This window comes from Scardinius erythrophthalmus (genome assembly GCF_964197995.2).
Source record: "Scardinius erythrophthalmus genome assembly, chromosome: 2".
Lineage (NCBI taxonomy): Eukaryota > Metazoa > Chordata > Actinopteri > Cypriniformes > Leuciscidae > Scardinius > Scardinius erythrophthalmus.
This window is the reverse complement of record NC_138222.1, coordinates 59,049,001-59,070,321: the sequence shown is the minus strand read 5'-3', so window position 1 is coordinate 59,070,321 and position 21,321 is coordinate 59,049,001. Positions and strand designations below refer to the sequence as shown.

General features: G+C 37.7%; 3 protein-coding genes across 10 annotated transcripts in view; 2 read left to right on the top strand and 1 right to left on the bottom strand.

Moving 5' to 3' along the window:
- Positions 1–1,223: 1,223 nt before the first annotated feature.
- Positions 1,224–7,791, bottom strand: pfdn2 (prefoldin subunit 2). Its single transcript, XM_081358929.1, has 5 exons — positions 7,717–7,791; positions 7,307–7,446; positions 6,769–6,857; positions 4,575–4,698; positions 1,224–1,946 (listed from the first exon to the last, which is right to left on the bottom strand). Exons 2-5 carry the CDS (start codon positions 7,376–7,378, stop codon positions 1,761–1,763), a joined length of 471 nt encoding a protein of 156 aa, XP_081215055.1. The 5' UTR covers positions 7,379–7,446; positions 7,717–7,791; the 3' UTR covers positions 1,224–1,760.
- Positions 7,792–7,827: 36 nt separating this feature from the next.
- nit1 (nitrilase 1) lies at positions 7,828–16,477 on the top strand. 6 transcript variants are annotated; one of them, XM_081358922.1, is made up of 8 exons: positions 7,890–7,936; positions 8,041–8,229; positions 8,935–9,403; positions 10,891–11,121; positions 11,207–11,310; positions 12,909–13,045; positions 14,378–14,503; positions 15,903–16,477. In XM_081358922.1, the coding sequence occupies exons 3-8, from the start codon at positions 9,315–9,317 to the stop codon at positions 16,161–16,163; spliced, it is 948 nt and encodes a 315-aa protein (XP_081215048.1). In that variant the 5' UTR covers positions 7,890–7,936; positions 8,041–8,229; positions 8,935–9,314; the 3' UTR covers positions 16,164–16,477. The 6 variants fall into 6 exon arrangements, with proteins under 6 accessions (XP_081215050.1, XP_081215049.1, XP_081215053.1 ...); XM_081358924.1 differs by lacking the exon at positions 8,935–9,403 and having other exon boundaries at positions 7,828–7,936; XM_081358923.1 differs by lacking the exon at positions 8,935–9,403 and having other exon boundaries at positions 7,828–8,229.
- A 983-nt stretch (positions 16,478–17,460) lies between these two features.
- Positions 17,461–21,321, top strand: part of clcn3 (chloride channel 3) — a 65,117-nt gene continuing 61,256 nt past the window's right edge. The window contains exon 1 of one of the 3 annotated variants that reach the window (XM_081359245.1): positions 17,461–17,646. The gene's annotated coding sequence lies outside the window, so the exon portion shown is untranslated. The remainder of the gene's footprint in view (positions 17,647–21,321) is intronic. The other 2 variants (XM_081359244.1, XM_081359236.1) reach the window with 2 other exon arrangements.

Sequence of the window (21,321 nt, the reverse complement as noted above, 5' to 3'; positions counted from 1 at the left end):
CCCCCTGCCACGCCCCAGTACCAGCTTCAGCCCGGCCCTGATGGCCGCGGGTTCTGACGTGTGTGCAAAATTTCAAGAGTTTTTGAGCATGTTAAGGGCCCCAAAAGTGTCAAAAAGGCAAAAAAAAAAATAACGAAGAAAAAAAAAAAAAAATCCTTACGGAAACAATAGGGCCTTCGCCCTTTCAGGGCTTGGGCCCTAATAACATCATTCTGAATGTGTCGAAACTGAAGGGTCGATCAGTTGCTCTGTCAGAGTCAGTATTTGTGTTTGTGCTTGAGTGTTTGATAAGGACTTTTACCTTCTCAAACTCCTATAAAAACACGCTTGCCTAATGTACGACTCCTGTACTCTCTCCTTACCTTGATTACAATCGTCTTCCATCAAAACTTTACAAGTGAGACACTGGTTTGCTTTTCCTACAGACGAGTCCAGTGGCTCGTTGTGGACAATTAAATTATCGCCCGATTCGGATTAGATTTGAGGACGCTGATTGGCTCAATTTTGTCATGTCATCAACATGTTCACAGCAATTGGCTGAACTGCTACATAAACCCGCCTCCTGTGGGCGATTTCTCTATAATATACATCGTTTCATGCACTTACTATGGTATATATAAATATGATAATCTTTCTGTATTTTAAAATATTACATTAAACCGTTACTTGATTTCATATTTATTTAAAAAATCCAATGACCTTTTTTTCCAAGTCAATTCGTGAGGCCAGTTTTATCGACAGTTGGTTAAAATATACATAAACTCAATCCCACTTTAAATGTGTGCATATCATAATACACATTTTTTACATTTGAAATGTCTAAATATGTGGTCACATTAGCAAACTTTCACAGCCCAAAAAGTATCTAGTGTCAGTAGTGCATTTGACCTCAAATATATCTGAGAAATCATTTACAGTGTGGGGCTGCACAGTTCAGTCAAAATATATAAACATCTCATAAAAAACAAACAAATATTTTATTGATTTTTTTTAGCGTTTTTTATAAACCTAGTCAATTTGAATAGTTTTATACTATTATTTTTAACGCTATAAAAAGACATTACTATTGCAATAATACAATCATACTTGAAAATATATTAATTATAATAATTTTATTTCACACAAGTTAATAACTGATAGTGAACAACAGCACCCTTTTTGTGTGTTTTGCACCAACAAGTGTGTGAATTTAGTGACAAACAGAACACGCAACACTGAAAAGATCTTGCTCAACTGTGTATTTTTAATTCAATAATCAAAACAACCACAAAAACAAAACAAACATAAGGCTTCGTCCACAGACGTACAGTTGTGACATGATGGAGTAGATCTGCGGTCGACAGTCAGAGATCCACGGTACGAGGCGGTCGCTGGTCGTCACACTCATTTCACTAGCTATTGCTTCTTTCCTCGAGCAGTGAAAGTCTAACCGTTGAGTTTGGTGGATTTATGCAGTCATGACACATCAATGGATGTTTAGTCTAGTTTTGTTGAATATTTATATGCCGTAAATGGAACTTTAAAGCAAATGACGGGAAAAGTTTTTGCACTCAGTGAAAAAGAAATGACACTGACATGACTTGTTGAATGAAATGAACGTTCATTGTGTTTTATGTTCTAATCTAATGAATGTACAAAATGTGACTTTCACTCTCTTTCGTGTGTTACGACTGGCACTTGTAAGACTAAACGTAAACATGCCAACTCAGTCTCTCCGCAAATATTAAAGCGCCAACGTTTTCTAAGCGGCATTTAAAGCACTACGAGACGAGCACTCCAGCGCCACCTTTAGGCCCTCCTTCGCTGTCCTTGGCTTGACTGGCGTCCGCTTTGCCCTGTTTCTCGTCTTCTCCCACTAACCGGATATTGTAGCGCTCGCGGTATTCCGTCAGCTCCCGTCCTTTAGACTGCATCTGTGTGTTCAGCGTCTCCACGATCTTCGAGATCTGGTCGGACAGACAGAAACTGTGAGAATGCATCATTTACGTCAAGCAAACATTTGTGGCTACGTCTACGTTAATCCGGATACATTTGAAAACGCTCTCCGTCCACACTTAGCCTACGTATAACGTATGTCATACTATCGGCTTAGCATTGCTAACGTTCACCTTAGCCACCTCATTCACCACTAACGGAGCGAGCTGGAAAATCAAATTTTCCCGAACCCCGTGGACAACAACATCATGGCCACCAATAAAACTCAGCGAAGATTGTTCTTGCTCCGGCTTTAACTTCTGGATATTCGGCAGCGTTGCCACAATGGACCGAATGGCTTCGCTCGCATCTTTCTCCGCTGCCATTACTAAACTACAACTCAAACTAGCGCACGACCTCAACGTCATCATTCTCAGCCACTCCCTCTGTTCACTGATTGGCCAGGTAAAAACTGGCCGGAGAAAACCTGCGAATATACCGCAAACCCAGACGACGTACTGATGGAAAATGAAAATTGAGCGGATGTACGTAGGAGGGCGGAGCCAGGCTAGTCCACACTAGCGTTTTCTGGCGTTTCAGTGTGGATGAGAAGCTTTTGGAAAACGCCTGAAAACGCTAAATTCACCTTTACTGCGCATGCGTAAAACCTCACTGAGATGATACAGGCGTAAAAAAATAATAATAAAGTTATCGCGCAATTCTTCTGACAGGATCATTGTATTTAGCAAAATATCTCACCATTCACTGATGGGTCCAGAGCCCTATTCGGACGGGATTAACTTTACAAGGGGAGATGGAGTGATGTAATTTTACCGCAGGACGTCTGTAATATCAATTGCCAATTCGGACGGGATAAGAGATCTCAGTAAACTAGCAGAAGTGGGAGAGTAACTTGATTTGCTCATCGCCGTCACTCCTGTCGTCATGTGTGTATTAAGCTGCTTCCTGATATCAGTGCGCAAACACACATAACCTATATTTATAAAACAGTTATGTCCGGTCGAACGACGTGTTTATTAAAGGAGACATATCATGCTTTTAAATCGTTCCTTTTTACATATAAATCATACATTTGTAGTCTATATAAAGCGGAACTGCAATGCTTGGGTCTGAATTCCTCATTATTATAGCTCCACGGGCCCCTTTTCTGATGTGCGTCTGAGAGCAACTCGTCTCTTTAAATACAATTGAGACACTTCATACCCCGCCCCCTCTCCAGGATGCAGAGGTGACACTCGGTTCAACTCCACCCCGTTCGGCCATTTTTGTAGTTTGATAGCAGAGATACGATTATCTAGCGGCACAGAAACGTTTTATTCACACGTTATTAACAAAATGTCAACAACGGAAGACTTGTCCAGCCAGCCTTACATGTTCGAGCCAGAGTCGGAGCCGGAGCGAGATGAAAATGAAGACGACGAACCTGCAGAACAACGTCTTCATATGGATGTATCGCAATGGTGTGTACTGTATTTACACATGAAACTTTGGTCTTCCGACCTTTTACCACCGTGTCGATTTATTTTAATTAATATGTGCGAGGGAGAGAGAGCAAGACAGCGTCTAGTAACAGGAACAGGTTGTAACTAGGAACAGGTTGAAAAATAAGGCCAAAACAGAATATAAAGATATTAACGAAGCACCTGAAGAGAATAATTTCAACTTTTCTGTACTTCTAAACACTCCAAATATACAACAAAATGCATTTAAGGGCTAAAAACGTGGATTTAGCATGATATGTCCCCTTTAACTTCAGATTTTGCTGGTAATAGTCTCTTACCTAACGCTAAAAGATGTTTCGTGCCTCTAACAAGTGCTTTAGATCTTCTCTCTGATCTGAATGGTGTGTGAGAAACACTTGAGTTTTGCCACAGACTCGTCCCAGCGTCTAGAACGCAACTGAATGCGTTATCAAGCGTCTCCATATTTGAAAAACGGCGGGAAACTACTTTTAAACAGGGAATGACAAAATATTTACGTACATATTTATAAGCGGGTGTATTCGCACGGGATTAGTATCACCTGAGTGATTAGTATCCGGACCTTTTTACTGAAGGTAAGTCGCCGCAATCTTAAATGACATTGTCCGTGATGATCACTGAGATGCACATTCGGACGGGACTAAAATCACTGAGAAGCTCTGGTAATTATTACTTTACCCCTCCTCTCCATGTTAAACTAGTCCTGTCCGAATAGGGCTCAGGTCGCACTCAATCACCATTATATGTTTGGTGTAAAACGCGACTGCTCTCATGTTTTGCCGCAGCAAATGTGAGTAATTTTTCTGTCATCTTTGCAGGACTGTGATCTGAAGAGTGTGCAAAGTAACATTTTAGCAACAGTGTGAAAGTGAACAGCACATAACAGGCACAATACCGGTATAAACATGAATATCTATTGGTACAATATGCGTGACATGACTAAACATGCGTCATCGTTTTTCAAATACCTCTGTTTCGACAGTCCACACTACAACACGGAAACAGCGTTTTCAAATGTATCCACTTTGGAGAGCGTTTTAAAAAAGCTTCGTTTTCATTAATAAAAACGCCGTCTCGGTGTGGACGGAAAGACAAAACGAAAAGATGCGTTTTCAAACGAAACCGCATTAGTGTGGACAAGGCCTGTGAGACTCAAACCTGTTCTTTATTGTTTTCCAACGCTGGCAGAACCTCTTTGACGGTCCTCTCCACGAGCACACCGCCGACTAAACGAAAGCACTTCCGTGAGGGATCGACTTCCTTTAGTGTGTCAATGACGAGGCTGTGAAGAGGAAGTGATGAGCGTTAGAACAACAGCGTGCGTCTAAAGGTGATGATACACAGGGCAACTTTTTGAGCAATGTTGCAGGGCAATCTTGCCGAGTGATTGTTGCTTGGGTACTTTCCCATTGAAAATGGGCAATACATTTCTATCTGGAAAATTTAGATCGGTCATGGGCTCTGTGTCTCATCTGGTTGCCCGTTGACGGCAACATTGCCCAGCAACATTGCTCAAAAAGTTGCCCTGTGTATCATCACCTTTACACAACGGGTCAAGTACGGAAGAGCTTTAAACATGAGGTTTCACATTTTTGGAAAATCATCAGCTACTTATTCTTAAGTGCATTTTGGGATATCACATAAAAAAGACAATGGATTGGGATGTAGTGAGACTTTTGTTTTTATGATCAGAATCTCAGGCTAGTTTTCTGTAATTTAATAGTAATATAACACAATGTAACGTGTTATAAATGTACACAATGTGTATTAAATGCTAGATTTACGAGGTTAATACGTATGGAAACTAGAGCTGTATGAATAATCGCTAAAAGATGGTGATCGCGATTTAAACACCCATGTGATCTTATTCCTGAACGACAGCGATTCGCCTGTGTTTATTAAACCTTTGACAACTACGATCACAGCGAACATTAAACAGCTTCACAAACATCTTTTCAACCACACAGTATTGTTATTTCTGTTATTAATATTCATATTATCACAGAAGTACATTAAGGCGAGACATGGCAGGCAAAAACATCTGGGTTTTTTACTGGTCAATTTCGAGATTTTGGGATATTTGTCTTCAATAACACGTCTTCCTTCAGACTTGCGGTGAAAAACAGTACGAAATAGACATTTAGGTCTTTATTTTACTACACTTTGCCTGTTTGCGTCTGTAGATTTCTCATAAATTCAACAAAAGTTGGCATTGTAAATCATCCCACTGCATTTCCTTTATATCAGCAACCAATCGCGAAAGTAAAAGGGCTAAATGCGCAATCTCATTGGCTGATGATAAATCTTTAAAGCCCGTTTTCTCAAATTACTTTTCTCTCATTCTCCAAGTCCGAAATCTCCACTTCAGTAGCACCGACATACACCAAACTTCCCAGTCCTGTACCTAGTTATATTATGAAGACATTTACAGAGGGATTTGTAAACATATTATTCCTAGCCTGATTTATATAACATTTTATTCCAAAAAAACATGGCAAAAATAATTTTGACAGTATATTCTGATTTACAGGATAACAAAAGTAGATATCAATAAATCCCTCTGTATTATTGTATCTAATATGTGAACACAATGAAAAATTCATTTTTAACCTGGCTTTATCCAATACTCAGATTTCGTTTTTTTTTTTAATATGCAAATTAGCGCATCTTTAATTAGATATTGCCTAATTTGCATATTTAAACATTAAATTACAAAAAACTTGTAATACATTTTTTTCTCATCTTAATGTAGGTAATCAACTGGGAAAGTTTCATGGTGATGTCTACTAGTTAATTTTTTTATCCTATTCATTCACCTGTAGTGTCTCGCCTTAAACACTGATGTCTACGGTAGCGATCAAAATAGAGCAAATCATCTTTTGAAAGCTTCAAATAAACATTGTATCGATTACATCGTTACACCAGTAGGTGGCGACAAGTGACTGCTAAAAATGTTTGTCATTGAATCATTAATTCAAGAGATTCGTTCAAAAAAACGCTGATTCATCCAGTGATATTCATGAGTGAGTCATTGAATCATTCACTCAACTTGATTTTTAAAACAATAATTTGTTTGAATTAAACATTTTAAATCGACTGCAGCAATTACCATTTTGTCAGAACCGCTAGTAAATTGCATGTCATTTTGTTTAGTTGTCTGTGATTAGCGATCTCTATTTGAAACAATAAAATCGTGATTCTCAACTTCAACACGTCATCGGAGTCTGTGAAAAGGGTCCATTATCATTTATCATAAGATGCAATATGGACACGTCTTCATACCAATGCATAACTCCTGAGGAGCAGAAATCACAGTAAGTCACCTTCATTATAAGCGACTTCTAAAACACACCTGTGTTCATTGATCTCCATCTCAAACTCTGCAGCTTTGGAGGCCATACTGCGCTGCTCCTGCCTCATCCTCTGGAAGGTCGCCACCACCTGAGTCACACAACACACACACACATCAATAATGCATGCATGTGACATTATTAATAAGGTAGGACATTGTTCAGCAGTGCGCACTGTCACTCCAGTAGTTTCTGCTGTCCCATGACAGGAATAGTGACACACGATGCACCTTCCTTAAAGAGACAGGAGGGCATGTACTAGTTTCTAATGGGTGGAGACATTCTGCCTAACGTGGACTATACAGATTTGATGGTTCATGAATTTACAGTCTCTTTCATCTTCATTTGCAACCATGATACACCGCACATCCCAAATACACGCGACAAAACCTGAACTCGTGCAATACAATGAGGGGCGTCGGGCGAATTCAGCTTTGTTGTTTACAGGAGGAGTGTTCTGGTTTTGTCCCGCCGCGTTACTCGCTCGCAGCGAGGATTAAATGTTCATGTGTTACTGTAATAAACCCAATTCGCCGTTACCTGCTCGGCAGACGGAGCGGACTGCTTTCCAGCGCTTTTACCGCTCGTGCTGTTGCTACTGTTCGCCGCCATGATGAACTGCACGGCACGAGTCAGGACCCCTAACGGTCACATGAGCGGCTGACCGAGAACATTCCTGTCTGAAATTGCAGATGTTAAAAACAAACAAACAAACACAAAATACCAACCACATATTTTTACTCGTTTCTGATACCAGTTTCTTATGAAGAGTATTATGTTATTATTTCACAAGAGGCGCTAATTTTGGACCGAAATCAAAATTTCAGTCCTATCGAAGGCATTTATATGAGAAGAAATATAATCTTTTTAATTTGTAGATTTCTATTATTTATATATTGGAAATCTCGTTTTAAAATAAATAGATGAATAATAAATAGATATAATCTTACAGCGATCTGATTGGTCCTTCCTACTTCGCGCTGAGAAATGTTATTATCTTTAATAGTTTACACCTGAATAATGATACTGATAAATAGATCATGATTGTGATTCTGATAATTACACGTTAAGTAATTGAAATATGAAAATTATTATTTAGACACGTCGTAACCGTCCAATCAGAAGCAACATCCTGGCAGTGAAGCCGCGCCCACACGAGACCTCTGTCTGGTATTATTTTTGGATTAAGACACTCAGTTAACCCAAACATAAACTATAATATAATGCAAATGACAGGGTTGTTGTTTTAATTCACATTCGTACTCTGTGATAAGAGCCAGCTAGGTCGCGCGGAGTTAATATGTCAGCTGTACAGTTAGTCATTGGCTTGGCAGTGGATGAAACGGGCTCAAAGTGCAAGCTGTGATCAACAGAAAGCCAGCGAGCTTCATTCCCCCGCCGCCGATGCGTCTGTTCCCGGCTTCTCTCGCGGCTGCTCTGCTGACTGTGCGAGGACCGATCAGGTGAGTGTTTCTGCATGCTGTTTCGTGTCATATTTAACACTTCTCAAGGTCTTGCATTTTAATCCCTCTATATTGTTCTTTAAATGTGCATGACGTTCTGATGAACGAGATGTTATGTATAAATAAAAGTTTTTACTTTATTTGTTGTAATCGCTAAATAAATAGAACAGAATAGAATAGAACTTTATGTCATTGCACATGTCACAAGTACAAAGCAACGAAATGCAGTTTGCATCCATCCAGAAGTGCTTTAGCAAGAATATAGAAAATGTAAAAAAATAGATATATTGTAGATATATTACAAATGTACACCGTATGAAAGTATATTATGAATATATACTATAAATATAAGCATACAAGCTGTAACTGTAGTGAATGTGCAAGCTATGAACAGATTATACATATGTTTATAAATATGAAAGACTATAACTGACTATAAATATGCAATATACAAGTATTAATAAACAACTTAGAACTATAATTATTGTATTGTATTGTGCAGTATGATGTCTATACAGTATTTACAGTAGTGCGGTTAAAATCAGTGTAATATATATGAATAAATTATAGCTACAGTAATGATATAAAGTACAAGTGGCTGTAAGTGATGGTTCAGTTCATGTTATTTTGTGAGTATGAGGATACTGTCGGCCGTTGTTTTTTATAGTTTTTTTTTTTTTTTTTGTCCATTGTGTGTATGTTCAGTTATGAGGTGATTTGTGAGTGGTTGTGAGTACGTGTACGTTCAGTCCATGAGTTTAATGTGGGTGAGATGTCAGGAGGCAGAATTCCGGAGTCTGACAGCTGTAGGAAGAAGCTGTTCCAGTACCTGGTGGTCTTAGTCCGGAGGCTCCTGTAGCGCCTCCCAGAGGGCAGGAGGGTGAAGAGTCCGTGTGCTGGGTGACTGGGGTCTTTGATGATTTTCCCAGCCCTTTTCAGACACCGCTTCCTGTAGATGTCCTCTATGGAAGGTAGTGGTGCTCCGGTGATGCGCTGGGCGGCTTTAACCACCCTCTGTAACGCCTTCCGGTCCGAGGCAGAGCAGCTCCCGTACCAGACCGTTATACAGTTGGTCAGGACTCAGGATGCTCTCAATGGTACAGCGGTGGAAGTTCACCAGGATGTCTGAGGACAGGTGGTTCTTCCTCAGAGTCCTCAGAAAAAAGAGGCGCTGGTGAGCCTTCTTGACCAGCTTAGAACAGTTAGTCAACAGTTAGTCAAATAGACCGTAATAACTAGTCTTGTGACTTTGATGAGTAGTTATGGTTATTAAGGCACAATTGAGATAATTTGAGTCTAACCGTTATTTTTAATCATGTTTGAGCTTCTGCAAGAACCAATGAGAATCATTCTCGTGTTAGGCATCACGTTTGAACTTCTGCAAGAACCAATTAGATTCATTCTCGTGTTACGCGTCACGTTTGAACTTCTGCAAGAACCAATGAGATTCATTCTCGTGTTACGCGTCACGTTTGAACTTCTGCAAGAACCAATGAGATTCATTCTCGTGTTACGCGTCACGTTTGAACTTCTGCAAGAACCAATTAGATTCATTCTCGTGTTACGCGTCACGTTTGAACTTCTGCAAGAACCAATGAGATTCATTCTCGTGTTACGCGTCACGTTTGAACTTCTGCAAGAACCAATGAGATTCATTCTCGTGTTACGCGTCACGTTTGAACTTCTGCAAGAACCAATGAGATTCATTCTCGTGTTACGCGTCACGTTTGAACTTCTGCAAGAACCAATTAGATTCATTCTCGTGTTACGCGTCACGTTTGAACTTCTGCAAGAACCAATGAGATTCATTCTTGTGTTACGCGTCACGTTTGAACTTCTGCAAGAACCAATGAGATTCATTCTCGTGTTACGCGTCACGTTTGAACTTCTGCAAGAACCAATGAGATTCATTCTCGTGTTACGCGTCACGTTTGAACTTCTGCAAGAACCAATTAGATTCATTCTCGTGTTACGCGTCACGTTTGAACTTCTGCAAGAACCAATGAGATTCATTCTCGTGTTACGCGTCACGTTTGAACTTCTGCAAGAACCAATGAGATTCATTCTCGTGTTACGCGTCACGTTTGAACTTCTGCAAGAACCAATGAGATTCATTCTCGTGTTACGCGTCACGTTTGAACTTCTGCAAGAACCAATGAGATTCATTCTCGTGTTACGCATCACGTTTGAACTTCTGCAAGAACCAATGAGATTCATTCTCGTGTTACGCATCATGTTTGAGCTTCGTTCAATGTTTATTTGTCAATAAAAGCCTAAATTCAATCTGTTCATCATATAAAGCAATCGAGTCTCTTCAGAAAATTTGGACTAAACCGCTCAATTTAAATTGATTAGTTTTACAATCTCTTTATGAACTTTTTGAAGCGTCAAAGTGATAGCCAATGGAGGGACAGAAAGCTCCCAGATTTTATCAAAAAGATCTTCATTCTTGTTCTGAAGATGAACGAAAGACATACAGGTTTGGAACGACATTAGGTTGAATAATTTATGACAGGATTTTGGGTGAACCTCTCTATTAGGGGGTCACACTTGTGATCCTTTCTCTGCGGTCAAAACAGAACGAACACAATAAGTGTATTTATTTATTTATTTATTATTATTATTATTATTAGATAATTGATTATTAAATTGTTTTGTCAGGATGTCATCATCACTTCCTGTGGCAGCAGTTTGTCAGATGACCGCCACCCCTGACAAAGAGGCCAACTTCAGCGCTTGCATGCGATTGGTTGAGCAGGCCAAAGAGGGCGGGGCCAGTATGGTGTTCCTGCCGGAGGGCTTCGACTACATCGGCTCGAGCCGCGAGGAGACGCTGGCGCTCTCAGAGAGTCTGGACGGTGACATCATAACCCGCTACACACACCTGGCCAGGTTGGTTAAAGGCCCACGGGTGTATAAGTGACTAACAAATATGATCCAGAAGTCGTTGTTGATGAGATGCTTGTCTGTGGTTAAGGAAGCTGGACTTGTGGCTGTCTCTGGGTGGATTTCATGAGAGAGGACATGACTGGAAAACAGACCGCCGCATTTATAACAGCCACGTCATCATCAACGGACAAGGTACTCAGTCTTACATGTGGTACTTTAGGTGAATCTCATGAAAACATTGTTATATTTCTCCCCAGAATCAAAATACAAAATTAAGCCTTTTTTTACGGTCATTACAATCTTTGCACTCTGACTTTTTTGTAATTCTCAGATGAGGTGATTTGTTACTGATATACATAATTTTTTTATATATATTATTAATTAGTATATTTTATTAATTAGTAAGCAATATTAAATAAATATTAAATATATTATATTTTCTTATTTATAAAAATCCTGTTATAAAATTATTCTCAGAAATTAAAAGTAGAGAATACTACAATGATGTTTAAATTATATTACTATGATATTGGAATACTAGTTGCATATATAAATATATATATATATATATATATATATATATATATATATATATATATTTGCATTACAGTTATGATTATTTATTTCTATATAAGCATCAGTGCCTGTTTTCATGGCGAGATCAAAATATTTTATAACAAAATACAATAATTTAGGTTTTTAAGTATAATTAATATTTGAAAAGTATAATTATAATTTAAATATTTTCACAATGCAAATAAAAAAATTCTCCTAATGTAGACTTTGTTTCAGATTTTTGTTTTTAATTCTTTAAATTATTATTTAGAAAAATACTGTAATACAGTGATTTCTTTCAAAAAATATTTTTGAATAATTATCTTTAAATACAGAAAATACTACCATTAAATGATACTTGAAACATTTTATAAATGTTCTGCATCACAGTTTTAATTATTTATTCATTTAATTATTTGTATTTCTACATCAACATCAGTGTGTTCTCATGACAATATCAAATTATTTAAAAACAAAATATGGGTGTGTAAATATGCTTAATTGTCTTGAAAATATGACAATGCAAAAAAATTTAGCGACCCTAATATAGGCTTCATTTTCATTATAATAAATGTGATTTTGTGTGGAAAAAATGTCTTAAAGGGATAGTTCACCCAAAAATGAAAGCCCATGATTTACTCACCCTCAAGTCATCCTAGCTGTACATGACTTTCTTCTTTCAGACGAACACAATCTGAGTTATATTAAAAAATATCCTGGCTTTTCAAAGCTTTTTTTTTTTTTAGAAATTACTTATTTTAGATAATAAAGTTATAAAAATGGATATTTTTCTTACACAAACGCATGGCTTCTCTTCAGAAGGCCTTTATTGACCCCTAGAGCCGTGTGGATTTACTTTTATCATGGATGGATGCACTTTTTTTTGGGCTTCAAATTTTCTCCAGCCATTCACTCCCATTATAAAGCTGGGAAGAGCCAGGACATTTTTTAATATAACTCAGATTGTGTTCGTCTGAAAGAAGAAAGTCTTATTCAGCTAGGAAGGCTTGAGGGTGAGTAAATCATGGGGTAATTTTCATTTTTGGGTGAACTATCCCTTTAAGTGGTGTGAATCTGAATTGGCCAAGTATGCAAAACATACAAGGAAAGGCGTCCCACAACTATATGTGATTTATTGTAATAGTTGCAGATATAGGAAATGACACTGTAAGTAGAAGCATGTATAATACGATGTGTGTGTGTGTGTGTGTGTGTGTGTGTGTTCCTGCGCTCAGGTGAGGTCGTGTCGGTCTACAGGAAGGCTCATTTGTTTGATGTGGAGTTGACCAGTAAAGGTGTGTCTCTTAAAGAGAGCGCTTTCACAGTAGCGGGACCTCGACTGCTCCCGCCGGTCCAGACGCCCATCGGGAAGGTACGACAGCAGGAACAGCGCACAGGCTTGATTCTCATGATCACTCGATACATTTACATGCAACCAAATAATCCATTAGTAGGGGTGTGACGATACCCTCACGTCATGATTCGATACATATCACGATACTGCACTCCCGTCACGATACGATATTATTGCGACGCTCCAAGACATATGATAAAAAGTTAACAAAAAATGCACTGTTGATTAAAATGATAAATTTGGTATTACATTGTGGGTGTAAATGAATAGGCTTGGTGCTGATAACCCAATGCACAGGACAATAGAGACTCCAGAATAACAATATTCATGATTCTGAAGCTGAAAATACTGAATTATTATAGACGAATATGCTTGCACTCTGTCACTGACGAGATATATTTAAAATAATGTGTTTTTACTGGTAACATCAGACATTTGGCATTATCAGGACCCACAAATATTCCCCCATTGCATTATTATACATTATATTCAACATTATATATATATAGTAGTTTAATGTAGTACTGACACTAAAACTCTGTAAACTTGAATGTTTTCTCACACAGTAGTTTTCAGTTTCGGTGAACTATACACAATACATATTGCCACTATCCACGATACATACTGTTGCATTTTTGTATTGTGATATATTGTTACACCCCTATCCGTTAGTAATCGGATTGGCGGCTCAATCGGCCTGAAAAGCGTTCATGTAAACACCTAATTGAGCCGATTGAGCGCGATCACAATGAAATTTCGATCGGATTGAAAGGGTTGGGTTATTCCTTTTCTAATTTTCTACTTGATCGGCTTGAAAACCGAAACTGAAAGCACTGCGCATGTGCGATGACGTTGTAATAGCGTAATGTCGCGTGGAACGAGCTGTTCTTCCTGTTGAATAAAGTGTCATATAAATGAGTGTCCCTTCATTTTAAAATCCTCCTTTCACTCAGCGTCTGTGGAGTGGAGCAGGACAACGTCCCACCAGTGCTTGTTTCAGACTCTCATCCACAGACGGGCATTTTTAAAGTGTTATAAAATATGAGCAGCGGCACAACGGTTCATATTTACTCCAAATTAGGACCAGAAATGGGTAAATATTAAAGTCTGCTGTTTAAAACAAGTAAAGAACCAATGTAGGAGAATGGTTATTATGTGCAAACAGCGGGAAACTCTGTATATTCGTGCAGTGTGCGCATGTCAACAACAAAAAATCCAGTTTGAAGCTTGTGACATATAATCACGCACATCAACCCGATCACGTGTTTAGCGATAATGTTCGGATTCATCAAGCGGAATGAGTTCAGTCCAATTTAAACAAAAGTTGTGCCGTTGTGCTGATATCTGCAGGTTGGTCTGGGCGTCTGCTATGACCTGCGTTTCCCTGAGCTGTCGTCAGCGCTGCAGAGGCACGGAGCCGAGATCCTGACCTTCCCATCAGCCTTCACTGTGGCCACCGGAGCCGCGCACTGGGAGGTGCTTCATCAGCGCGTTCATCCTGACATTACAGAAGCGGTTTAATTAGGACTGGGCTGAAAATACTGATTTCTCCAAATTGAATTGGATCTTATTTTGATATCGTTTCTTAAAGGTGCAGTGTGTGATTTTTAGCGGCATCTAGTGGTGAGGTTACGAATTGCAACCAACAGAAGTTACGGTGGCCGACAGGAAGTGATGTCGTCGTCTGAGACAGCAGAGAGTAGCCAGTTCAGCAATGAGGTTTCTTTACAAAGATCAATTAAGAAATTATGTTTACTTTATTATTCAGTAAAACAATACGTTATTGCGAATATTAATGTTACTTGTTCATCATTGAGTCAGTGTTTTATTCCGTTTAGGGCCACTGTAGAAACATGTCGATGTAAGGCGACCCGCCGTGTGTGTAGATAGAAACGGCTCATTCTAAGGTAATAAAAACATAACGGTTAATTAAGTAAGGTCTTTATACACCGCTGAAAACATAGTTATGTATATGATATTGCTTTTCTGTCAACAGATCCTCCTAAATATTGCACAGTGCACCTTTAAATCCTAGTAATCTGTTTTCAGTTGATGCATGAACAAAACTTAAAGGAACACACCGACTTTTTAGGACTTTAGCTTATTCACCGTATCCCCCAGAGTTAGATAAGTCCATACATACCCTTTTCATCTCGGTGCGTGCCATAACTCTGTCTGACACACTCACCGCTAGCCTAGCTTAGCACAAAGACTGGTGGTAAATGGCTCCAGCTAGCACACTGCTCCTAATAATGACAAATAACGTCAACATTTTCCTATTTACATGTTGTGATTTGTATCACTGCTAATGTAGTTCCCAGTATGTCAGAGCTACACACACACACACACTCACACACACAAGCTCTTGAAGCTCCGCCCTCTGTGCCGGGAGCAACAGCTCATTTGCATTTAAAGGGACACATACAAAACTGTGCGTTTTTGCTCACCCTCAAAAAGGGACAATTTTAACATGCTATAAAAAATGATCTGTTGGTTATTTTTAGCTTAAACTTCACACACACTCTGAGGACACCCGAGACTTATTTTACATCTTGTAAAAAGGGGCATTATACCACCCCTTTAACCAAACATTACTCGTAGCGCCTGCCATCCATTTTTGCGACAAGTTTTGTGCTGTTACATTGATAACTTCGGGATATATGAACTGTTGCCAAACATATAAATTTAAATCCGAACAGCAACCTTTTTGTTTTTTGTCCGGGCAATGTATTTTATTTTTCTATCTGTCTACCTGCTATATATATATTTATATAATTAAGATCAGAACTGAATTGAACTGCAAGCTTGTGAATCAGAGTGTATTCTCACAGTGAAGTTGTTGCCGGCAGAGCCACTGAACCCGCTGTTCCCTCAGGTGCTTCTGCGGGCGAGAGCGATCGAGACACAGTGTTTCGTGCTGGCGGCGGCTCAGGTCGGATCTCATCACTCCCGGCGGGCGTCTTACGGGCACGCTCTCGCGGTGGACCCGTGGGGGGGTGTGATCGGGGACTGCGGGGGGGCAGATGTGGGCGTAACGCTGGTGCAGATCGACCTGCAGACGCTACGGGACATCAGGAGGGACATGCCAGTGCAGCAGCACCGCAGAGAGAAGGACTTTTACTGCAGCTTGGACTGAAACACCGATCTATGAATACACACTGATGCATGATTCATGACTTATTAATAAACTGGACCCAGTTTGGATTAATGATTTGACCACTGTGGTGTTCATTAGTCCTGTTAAACTGTTGTTGTGTTTCTGGTGCCACTGGGAAACTTCTCCTAAATCTCCAGTTGATCAGTTTTACTGCAGCGCTTCAGTCATTAGTGGAAGACAGTGTAAAGTCTCTGAACTGATCATGAGTTATGGGCTAGAATTAGGCCTAATGTCTTTCTCTTTGAGAGATATGTGAGAGCAAGCAATTAATAAAGAGAAAGTTATGTACCATCATGCCTTTTTTTCTTTTGTGTGTTTGGCGAATCACAGCAGTACTTCACTCTAAAACAAGCATGTTCGGGTTCTAAGCATATAGTTTTACATGGTTATGTTAATTGAAATTGAAATCCTGATGTTGAAACTTTGCGTTTTAATGCTCTTTTTTTATTATACCATAATATTTTTATTATTTTATAATAAATTGTTTGTTTTTATATATGTATGTATCTTTATTTCAATTTCTTATTCTTATTAACTACTCTCTTTTTGCCCAGTTGTTTGTTTCATTTTGATTATGTAATTATATTTAATATTAAATTAAATTTTGTCATATTTTATGATATAGTTAGTACATCATCAAATTAATTAAACTTTGCGTTATTTTACATTGTCATTTTTCTTATTACTTGCTCATTTGCTTTTCACTACCATTAATTTGATTTTATTATAATTTATTTACTTGCTTTAATTTAGCATTATTGTGATTTACTTAATATATTTTTCATACTTCATAATTTTTCTATATTATGAATCTAGCAGGTTGCATGTACAATCAATATATTCATTTTTAAGGTAATTATTATTATATATTTCTATTACTTTTTACCTTTGTTACATTTTATGATTCTTATCAACTTCCCTTTTTATTGATCTATTGTTTTCATTCGTTGTATTATGTAATTGTTATTTTATAATAAATTAGTAATTTATATATTGTAATACCACAATATAGATTATTATTATCAAACGTTATATTAAACTACTATTTCGTTATTTTTTCGAAGAATTTCAAAATAATAATCCTTAATAAAAACCCGTTTGCTTTTCATTGCCTTTCGTTATTTTTATTTTTAGTGTATATTTTATTATTTAATGAATATTTCGAGTATTTTAATATATTTTGAGTTAGATTATTATGTATTTGATTAGTATTATTATTTTTACATTATGACTTTAGTAAGTTGCATGTAAAGTCACATTATTGATTCTCTCTGATAATGGAGGAGGCGGAGGGGAAACCGGAAGTGATTGTGAACACGTCAGTGACACAGGAATGGGCCAAAACAAGCATCACCAGAGCAGGATGACAGCCCGTTCCTGAGAGGAAACATGTCGCTGTGTGTGTTATTTGTGCTGGTGGGATGATTCGTGTGTTCAGAGGTTGTTTCGAGGCATTGCAGAGGTAAGAGCGTCACATCTGTGCGATTACACCAGCGCGAGACTGTCACTCATCGCCACAGCATCACATTCACTTCAAACGCTTCATTCACAAGCAGCTGGCAGTTATTTAGATCTGGATTTCCATGCAAACTGGTTCATGTTTGCTGTTTTACTAATATACCCATGCATGTGTATTTTAATGATTGTGTGAACTGGATTCACAGTGTTGGTCCTTGAATAGAAGTGTGAGATGCGCGTGAGGTTTCTGTCCGCTACTTTATTGAATGCTGTGGGTTTATTTGAGCTTTTGTAGACTGATGCATCTGTTTAAACGACACGTACATCTCTGTGCTCATAAGATGGAGCTGCACACACACATTCAGGCTGTACGTGCCTCTCAGAAACATGTGTTAGTTTCTGTTGAAACTGTGACAGTGTTCGCTGAGACTCTGATCATTAACATGCGTGTCACTGATGATGGTGAGGCCCTGTTGCCTTCAGACATGAGAATGTCTCTCAAAAACACAGAATTAAGCTTTTGGCGTTGTGCACAGAAACAGTGTTTTGGCTTTGTACACTGCCAACATCACGTGCATTCATGAGTTTGTTAGAGGAAAAGTTAACAAAAAAAAAAAAAAAAAAAAAAAAGAGAGTCTGCATGTCTTTCCAAAAATGTATGATTTTCAATGGAAGCTGCTTTCTGCCTCAGAAATAAAAAAATAAAGGTAACTGCGACTTTTTATCTCACAATTCTGACTTTTTGATATAAACTCACAATTGCAAGTTATAAAGACAGACCTGCGTGATATAAACTTGTAATTTTGAGTTGTAAAGTCAGAATTGACATAAACTTGGAATTGGGTGATATAAAGTCAGAATTGAGACATAAACTTGGAAAAGATGCAGATATGACACCAACATTTTAGATACCAGTGAAAAAAAAAAAGTGAGTTATATAGTCAGAATTGCGAGATATAAAGTCAGAATTACGAGATATAAAGTCAGAATTGCGAGATATAAAGTCACAATTGCGAGATATAAAGTCACAATTGCGAGATATAAAGTCAGAATTGCGAGATATAAAGTCAGAATTGTGAGATATAAAGTCAGAATTGTGAGATATAAAGTCAGAATTGTGAGATATAAAGTTGGAATTGAAAGATATAAAGTCAGAATTGTGAGATATAAAGTCAGAATTGCGAGATATAAAGTCAGAATTGCGAGATATAAAGTCACAATTGCGAGATATAAAGTCACAATTGCGAGATATAAAGTCACAATTGCGAGATATAAAGTCAGAATTGCGAGATATAAAGTCAGAATTGCGAGATATAAAGTCAGAATTGCGAGATATAAAGTTGGAATTGCGAGATATAAAGTCAGAATTGCGAGATATAAAGTCAGAATTGCGAGATATAAAGTCAGAATTGCGAGATATAAAGTCAGAATTGCGAGATATAAAGTTGGAATTGCGAGATATAAAGTTGGAATTGCGAGATATAAAGTTGGAATTGCGAGATATAAAGTCAGAATTGAGACATAAACTTGGAAAAGATGCAGATATGACACCAACATTTTAGATACCAGTGAAAAAAAAAAAAGTGAGATATATAGTCAGAATTGCGAGATATAAAGTCAGAATTGCGAGATATAAAGTCAGAATTGCGAGATATAAAGTCAGAATTGCGAGATATAAAGTCAGAATTGCGAGATATAAAGTAGAATTGAGTTGAGTTTACTTTAAATTTTGTTCTTATTTTTGAAGAATTTCAAAATAATAATCCTTATTAGAAACCCGTTTGCTTTTCATTGCCATTCGTTATTTTTATTTTTAGTGTATATTTTATTATTTAATTAATATTTCGAGTAATTTTAATATATTTTGAGTTAGATTATTATGTGTTTTTTTTTTTTTTTTTTAAGTTGTAAAATCATATTTGGAATCTCATTTTGCCAATGGTGACGTCCCACATTGACATTTTTGTCTTTATTCATTGGCATAAAGAGGCCAAAAGTGTTGAACAGAAAGGCTGTGCACATTATTCCAGCCATTTAATGTGTTATGCCACACTTCTCCAGCGTGATGATCTGTCTGCTTCCTTCTGAAAACAAGATGTCAGCAGTAAATACCAGCGTATTCCTCTTTCGTGATCAGACGTCTTCCGGCGCTGAGAGGAACTTCTGAAGACGGATGTTCACTGATCAGTTTCCCTCTTAAAATAAAGCTTCCATAAGATAGACCAAACATTGTTTCCTCTCAGTGAAAGGTTCTAATTAGAACATTTTAAATCTCTAAAGAACCTTTTGTGGAATGGAACGATTCTGCATGGAACCACTGATGAAAATCAAGAGCCGTTGTTTTTAAGAGTGTATGCGAGTCACTTTCCATGTGCCGATAACCCATTTCTCAGTAGTGTTGACTGTGATCTCAGCAGACGCTGGCACATGTTTGCAGTCAAAGCAGAGAATACGCTACAAGCTCAACATCAGTGTTTATAGTGCATTTTTTGATCATTGTAGAAGATATAATGTCCAAACGACACAGTATTACAGGACGTTTTTCTGCTGTACATCTGTCATCTTTACTGGCAGTTGAGTAAGTGCTGGTCATGTGAATCTGAAAACGCTGATTCATCTCTAAGCAACAGTCACCTAGGCGATCCTTCCATGACAACAGACAGAGAGAGAGAGAGAGAGATGATGAAAGTTGTGTAAGAGTGTTTGTTTTATGAAACGCAGCCGTGTAATTTAGAGCACAGTTACATTTTATTCAGGACGTAATCATTTAATCCGCAGGGAGCTTGTGAACAGATCCGGGAACAGTGGAGCCAGACTGCACCTGAAACACTGAGTAACTACTCACAAACAACCGCTTAGTACTATAGATTGATCTTAGTTTCAGTAGTCAGCAGTTTTGGAGAGGTGTAAGGATGTGTTCTCAACCCGATAACTGCTTGTTCGACATTTGAGGTCAGTGTGTGTGATGTTTCAGATCATACTCCTCTCAGGTTCATTCACTCTCTGTTTACACACTGACATCACTTTGTCGTTGCCATGGTGAAGTGAGATGGAGATTTTTGCTGATGTCACCAGCTGATGTGTCAATCACCCGTGTGCCAGGGTCTAAATCAGGACCCGTCAGGGCTGGCCGACACACTGCCTTTCTGAAGCGAAACCTGCCTGGGAAATTTATTTTAAAAAAACAACAACAAACTAAATATTGTATTTAAAAATAAACACAAATTTGGTTTTAATACAATAAATAAGATTAAGTTAATAGATAAATAAATAAAAATGAAATAAGTCAATAATTGTGTAAATAAATAAATAATACATCAACAGTAAAGTGCTATAATTAGTAGAAAGATTTATAAGTAACTTAATATATAATATAACAAAAAAACTCTGTATTATATTTATAATATAAATGTTTTAACACACTGCGAAATTACTATAATTTTTTTTTTTTTTTAGATATTTGACTAAATTGTGTGTGATGCATTATTATGAGGTCTGGAATTTGGCCATGATTCAAGAGTATTTTGATATAGTTAAGTTAGTTTTATATTCTTTTTTAATTCATATTATTTAAAAAAAAAAAAAGCTGTTTTCATTACATAATAATTTGAGTGCCATTCGAGTAATTACAATAATTAATGATATTCAGCAATCAGCACATGATTTTTTTTTCTAGGGA